General features: G+C 43.8%; 1 protein-coding gene across 1 annotated transcript; it reads left to right on the plus strand.

Annotated features, from left to right (window-relative positions):
* Nucleotides 1–2,933: 2,933 nt before the first annotated feature.
* Nucleotides 2,934–3,995, plus strand: LOC136587349 (reticulon-4 receptor-like 2). The gene has a single exon (XM_066585919.1). The coding sequence runs from the start codon at nucleotides 2,934–2,936 to the stop codon at nucleotides 3,993–3,995; it is 1,062 nt and encodes a 353-aa protein (XP_066442016.1).
* The last annotated feature ends 3,530 nt before the right edge of the window (nucleotides 3,996–7,525 follow it).

The following is a 7,525-nucleotide window of genomic DNA, read 5'->3' on the forward strand; positions in this document are numbered from 1 at the left end:
ATTTTAAGGTGTGAATGATGTCTCGTAGACCATGCGGTGCGGGAACCGGCTCTTGACATTTTTAACCCTTTAACGATGCGGCCTAGTTTGGTACTTAAGAACGCAATGATTTTTGGGGATTTTCATCTCCACTTTTCAAAAGCCCTAACTTTTTGATTTTTCCATCAACATGGCCGCATGGAGGCTTCTTTACTGCGGGGCCAGCTATGTGTTTACTGGCACCAATTTGGGTACATACCATGTATTGTAGAACTTTTATTAATGTGTTTGAGGGCAGACAGGATAAAGAACGTTTTGTTTTTTACAGTATGCATTATGTGGCATAAACGACATGATAACTTCTTTCTGCGGGTCAGAATGATTACAACGATTAGAGATGAGCGAGCGTACTCGGCCACGCCCTTTTTTCACCCGAGTACCGCGATTTTTGAGTATTTCCGTACTCGGGCGAAAAGATTCGGGGGGCCCTCTGGGTGAGTGGGGGGTTGCAGCGGGGAGTGGGGGGGAGAAGGAGAGAGAGAGGGCTCCCCTCTGTTCCCCGCTGCTACCCCCCGCTCCGTCACGCCTCCCGACGCCCCCCGACGCCCCCCGAATCTTTGCACCCGAGGACTGAAGTACTCGAAAATCGCGGTGCTCGATCGAGTAATTACTCGAAACGAGTAGGTTCGCTCATCTCTAACAACGATGTCAAAATTATAATTTTTTTTACGTTTTTTGCTTTTGCACAATAAAAGACCCTTTTTTGGAAAGTAATTTGGGCTCGGCATTGCTGGAGTCAAAACGCTATAACTTTTTCTTATTTTTCATGGTTGTAGCTCTGTGAGGGCTTGATTGTATGTGTGACAAGCTGTAATTTTTATTGGTACCATTTTGAGGTACATATGACTTTTTTGGTCGCTTTTATTGCGGTTTTGGGAGGCAAAACGAACAAAAGTGTTTCTGTTCATTTTTTTTGCTTTTTGTTTTATATGAACCTTGTGTGGTGCAGAGTGCTAAAGTAGCAGAAATGCAGTCCCAAGCTCTTACTCAGGACCTGAAGGTTGCAAGTTCAATCCCCGCTTGGTTCAGGTAGCCGGCTCAAGGTTGCCTTCCATCCTTCCGAGGTTGGTAAAATGAGTACCCAGCTTGGTGGCGGTGGAAGATAGGGAAGGTGATGGCAAACCACCCTGCAAAAACAGCGTGCCAAGGAAGCATCACGTTGTGATGTCACCCTACGAGTCAGTCAAGACTCAGGGCTTTACCTTACTTTATAATGTTGTTTAAAATTGTATTCAAATTATTGTGCCATTATTTTGAATGCAGCCATACCAAACTTAGTTTTTAATTCATTTTTTGCAAAAAATGAAAAAGTGTGCAAAACATTTTTGTTTACTAAGATTTTTTTTCTACACTTTTTAATTTTGTGTTTTTTCTATGACCGTGTAGGGGACTTGAATCTGCAATCCTATGATCTCTATGATAATACACTGCAATATTTCTGTACTGCAGTGTATTATCTCTTATCTTAGCAATCAAAAGCAATCAAATCTCGTCCACACGGGAAGGCCAATCTGTTGCGGCAAAGCAAGCATAAGCCAGCGCTGCGGCACGGATTCCCTGGCCGCAACATGTCTATTTTTTTTTCTGTTGTGGCCACGCTCTCCTCTATTGAAAAAGCATGCGGCCAAGCTGCTCCAAAACCCTTGCCGCAGGTTTTGAAGCAGTGCTTTCCCGGCGGAAATCTTTTGGTTTTTTTCGTCGCGGCACCCTTTGAAAACCCAGCCTTAACCTTTTCCAATCCACTGTCTGACGTCTAAAGACATTCTGATTGAAGGCTGTACAGCTTCGATGTCGGAAGACGTCCGGCAGGGTATTCTTACTGTATATTACTGGTTGCTCCCATACCGTAGTACTGGCTCTAGCCAGCAGATGGCGCTATTGTATAATGGCAGAAAGAGAAACCCCCCTAGGAAACCCTGAAGCCAAAATTGGATTGCAAAGGGTTAAAGAAAACATTATTATACATTATATAATATTATACAGCCAGGAGCCCAGACGCTCAGCAGCCACTCTGTGTAAAAAGTGCCCCAGCATGCACTTTGAGATAAATATCGAGCGAAGTCAAACAAATTACAATTTGGACGCATCTACGAGAATTTTGGCATATTCAGCATAAATTATGGCGCATCTCAGCTTCTTATGCCTCAATTGATCTGCATGCATCTCTTTCGTAAACCTTGTCAAAATTGGGCACATTTCGAAAATTGTGGGCCTGTTTCATAAATATGGCGTAGATTACATCTGTCGGAAACTGGTATGAAACTAGAGCAAGTTCCGCCTTTATTGATAAATAAGCCCCATTGTCCTATACCTATGGCAGGTCTTGAGGGGGCAGTGCATGACACAAGGAATTTAGAGGGTATTGTTTCTCCTTATGGAGAATGCCAAATAGGCGATGCAAAGTAGCTCTCCTCACAGGAAGAAGGAAAACATTCTCTAGTGCCACCTATTGGAAGGAAAGTTTATTTGCACATGGGGAATCAAGGAACTCCAAACAGCACCAGTCAGTCCTACACTAGGCTTAACACATGAGGTTCTGCCTGGGTTGTTCCTTTAAGTTGCCTAAAATAGCACTAAATACAATAAAATGTACCACAGTGCCCCCCTAACAGTGCCACATACATAGAGTGAGCCAAAACATCAATGGATCTTCTTAGATGATGTAGGGGTCTTCTTTATGGGACAAAAATACATCAAAGTATGCCACAATGCCTTCTTACTGACCTGCTTGTTGCTATAATGAGTGAGAATTCTTGAATTGCCATCCAAAATACTGTAATAAGAAAAGTGTTAACTTTAAATTTATTTTATATCCCCAGAGCATAAGGAAGAGGTCAACGGAGAAGTACGGTCTTCCACTTTGAGAGCTATGAGAAGATAAAGCGTGCTCCATCATGGCAGCACTCTTCACACCTCTGGTCCTGATCTTTGCAACAAATGCAAATCCCTCGCAGTTCTGCCCCGCGTCTTGCCTCTGCTATGACTCCTCTAACCTAGTGGAGTGTAGAGGATTGGAGCTCCCCATAGTTCCTCATCATCTTCCTCACAGTACATGGATGCTGGATCTTCGTCACAACAACCTTAGCCGCCTAGAGCCTGCCTCCTTCCAAGCCTTGTGGTCCCTTCGGATCCTTCTTCTTTCTGATAACCAGATTGAGATTGTCTTAGCAAGATCGTTCCGGTCTCTTGGCTTCCTCGAACGGTTGGACCTTTCTAATAACTACCTCACTAGCCTTCCTAATGACTTCTCCAGAGGATTAGGTTCCTTGAGAGAACTGAGAGTTCCTTCAAATAGGTTGACGGCCTTGAGTTATGAAAGTCTAAGGCACATGGAAAGTCTGGAGAAACTGGACCTGAGCAGAAACTATTTGAGTTCTATAGAACAGGGGGCCTTCCGTGGACTCTCCAGGCTACGTCACCTTCACCTTCAGTCCAATCTTCTAGATTCAGTGAGAGGTGGATATTTTTTCATGTTGCAGAACCTAGAACTCCTTGACCTTTCAGACAACAATGTCAGTAGCATAGCCGTAGAGTCCTTCACCTCCCTACACTCTCTTCGGCTCTTGTCTCTCTCGGACAACCAGTTAAGTCATCTCAAGTTCAAGACGTTCCTCAACCTCCAAACCCCTAGTACTCATATCCAAGTATCTGGCAACCCATGGATATGTGACTGCGACTTACAGAGAGTGTTTGGAAAGATAACCAGTGTGAGGCATCTTCACATTGATGATTATGACAACCTTACTTGTGCAGGGCCACCACAACTTTCTGGCGCCGCCCTGATATCAGTGGACAACCAACTATGTGTCGCAGAGACTGCCACGGTGCTGGTCATCACAATCACTGTTTTAGTTACCGTCATTGCTGCAATTGTGATGGCCGAGAGGAACCGTAAGAAGAATCAAGAAAAAAATTGGAATGAGCCGGATGGTCCCTTTGAAACACAGGACAAATGAGATGTATAACCTTAAAGGAAACTTTACACAGTGCTGTAATATGTGCCGCCATTTTGAATTTACTATGACTGGTCAGCACAGTCACAGAAAGTACCAAAAGTCATGAAAGATCCATTAAATATAATAAATTTGTATTATTCAGCTTCAAGGTTGAAGAAGCATTGCTGCCTCCTTCGAGAAACAGCCCCACTCCAGTCCATAGGCTGTGTAGTTGAGTCACAATAGCTTCAATGGGCCTGAGCTGTAATGCCCCACATAACCCTTAGACAAAAGTTGTGCTATTAGTTATGATTGTTGGGTAGGAATGTTACGCTCATTGAAGTCCCCTATGAATATTGTCCAATTTCAAATCATATTACTAATACGTCTAGAACGATGCATTAAATAAAAACCATTCCAACACTATACCAAAATTAGTCTTTTCTTGCAATTATGCCAATGAGCATCTACCGAAATGAGCCATCCAAAATATAGGAAAACCCTGTGGACCTCCTAGAAGAGCAGGAAAGCCTCCCAACTATTGCATTCTGACTCTGCAGTTACTTACTATGTACTACAGGAGTGAGGAGAGGTACAGGCGGTGGACAAAAATATGGAAACACCAAAGCTCTAGTCTGCTTCTTTTTCATCACAATCCTACTCAATGATCGTCTGTCACATTTCCATCCACGCTGGTGTTTTTCAGATGCGTTCTTTCCGGTCTTACTGTATGCGATCATAATCTTGGATACTGTGCCTCGTGATACAGCAAAAACTTCCGCTACCTTTGTTACAGAAACACCCACCAAACGGGCGCCAACAATTTGACTGTGTGGAATCCCTTCAGCTCTACCATGATCCCCTAACAACTGCGCAGAATGCTGTCTTCGAGACAAATGATGCTTACCATGTGTTTGCACATATATAGATCATTGCATCACGCAACAACTACAGCACCGCCTACTAACTCTGCTGTAGTACACATGTATGGATCCCGGACCATTAGGAGGGATCCACCTGGGATTTTAATAATTTGCACTGAGCTGCCCTCTTGCTATAGTTAAAATTTACTGGCAGCATTATGAAATATTATTTATAAGCCCATGTAACGTACTGCATGCATTTCGTACAGTGTTTCCATATTTTTGTCCACCCCCTGTAAGTAACTGCAGGGTCTAGTTTGAGGTCTGATAAGTCTTTGGGGTCAAGTCTGGGGTCTGTATTCATTTTGGGATCTGATCTAGGGTTTGCATTTATTTTCGGGTGTGGTTTTGGGTCTGCATTTTGGCCCGTTCACATCATGGTGCCTGAGGAAGCTGCCAGTTTGGCGGTGAAACTTGTTGCTTGAGGCTTTGCATCTTCTTAATAAAGAATTTATACTGGTTCGCGACAAAGTGGAGTCCTGTATCCATAGTCCTCTACATTGCTGCTACAGGGCCGGCTGCTGCCCATATCCATATGTGCATCTAAAGCTGGGTGTTCTGCAGGTAAGTAGTTCCACCTTCCTCTACCGATACCAAGGGAAACTACACAAAGTGCCTCTCTCTCTATTTCATACCATTCACATCTTGTTATTCTTTACGTCTCAGCATTCCATTAGGGATTACTTGAAAATCCCCCAAAACAAGATTCAGAGAGGCCCCTTGGATGGAACTATTGACTTCCATTGCTTAAACAGAGACCAATAGGTTTACGTTCCAGCAGCTTTCCATTTGTTTCCTACATTTTTCCACATTGTGGTCCACCAATAGGTCTCCATTTCAGCAGGGTTCAGTTACTTTCCGGCATTATGAGCCTTAAAGAATATCGCCATTGACCATTGTACTCTTTCTGGCTAAAAATGCCAAAAAAATGAATGGAAATTTACTGGAACTTTGTATGATTTGCGTCTGCCATCTTACCTCCCTTCCCTACGTTGGTGGCCATAGTGCACATACGATCCATGTCCATTGCAGGCATCTGTCCCTGGCCTCCTCTTTGTCTTTTTCTTCTGCCCAAAGTTGGCATGCACATGCTCATGTTCCTAAAGGGCCAACCAACACATTCCTATTTTTCCCCCTGCCAGTCATGGAGCACCTCTGGTTATATCAGGTTCCTTACCCCTAAAGGCACGAGCCTAAGTTTTTGGTCTTTTGGGGTCCAACTGAAGTTGTTGTTTGTTTGTGCTTACTTCCTGGTTTCTAACTCCAACTTCTCCTGACTTCGGATCGTTTTATTGACCCGACTCCTGGCCTATTTGTACCTTACTGAACCAACCTGTTCCATGTGTCCTGACCTCTGGACTGTCCTTCGGTTTGAAGTTACCCCACCTGCCTTGACCTGGACTCCTATGACTACGCCTCTGTTCACACACTCCGGTACAGCATCCTGGTTTGCAGTAGCATCAACTGCCACATTACTAGGACTACTTTCAGTGTAATAGCTAGCCCAGATCACAGATCGGTGGGGTGAAAGGGTGAAGACCAGGATTTCTCAGGTGTCCCCTTCAGATTTGGCCCTAAATCAATCCAATATGTGGCACAGCGGGTCCACATCCACTAATTCTGATAAAACGTATGCCTATCGGTCTCCGTTTAAGCAATGGAAGACAAAAGTTCCATCCAGGGGTCTGTTCAAATCCTGTTTTTAGGGATTTATCTGTAACCCCTGTTGGAACTCTGGAACATAAAAAAAAATAGAGGTGAATGGGCCCTTAGTTTTTGGGTTTGACTTTATTTTAGGGTGTGTTCTGGAGTCTGAATTTAAAGAGACTCTGTCATCATCTTTTTGCACCCCTCTCTGAGGGCAGCATACGGTAGTGACAGTTACACTGATTACAGAGATATGTCTGCAGTGTGGATCTGTACAGTAGTTTTGGAGAAACCTGCCTTTTAGCAGTAGCAGCACAAGCATAGAGAATTACTTAAAGTAGTCCTGGATATTCATGAGCTGCAGGCTAGCCACACCCACCCACACACTAAGGTAGTAACATAGTACGCTAGGCTGAAAACAGACAAATGTCCATCCAATTTAGCCTGTTTCCACCCCCACCCTCCCTTGTTGATCCAGAGAAAGGCAAAAAAAAAAATTAGGCAGAAGCCAATTCGCCTAATTTTTTTGGGACAAATTCCTTCCCAACTCCATAATGGTGGTCAGAATAATCCGTAGACTACCATTTTAAAAGTTCCTAGTTGACTTGAAGTCTGGGTGTCGGAAGATCCACGGATCAACAGCCCCTCTGATTATTTAATGTCTATATCCTGTAATGTCGTAGTATTCTAAAAAGACATCCTGTCCCCTCTTAAACTCCTCAATGGATTTTGCCATCACCATGTCTTCAGGCAGAGAGTTCCACAGCCTCACTGCTCTTACAGTAAAGAACCCCCTTCTATGTTGGTGATGAAACCTGTTTTCTTCTAGACATAGAGGATGCCCTCTTGTTACCGTCGCAGTCCTGAGTGTAAACAGATCATGGGAGAGATCCTTGTATCGTCCCCTCATGTATTTATACATAGTTATTTGATCACCCCTTAACCGTCTTTTTTCCAGGGTAAATAATCCCAATTTGGATA

Source organism: Eleutherodactylus coqui, chromosome 13 (genome assembly GCF_035609145.1).
Source record: "Eleutherodactylus coqui strain aEleCoq1 chromosome 13, aEleCoq1.hap1, whole genome shotgun sequence".
Taxonomy (NCBI): domain Eukaryota; kingdom Metazoa; phylum Chordata; class Amphibia; order Anura; family Eleutherodactylidae; genus Eleutherodactylus; species Eleutherodactylus coqui.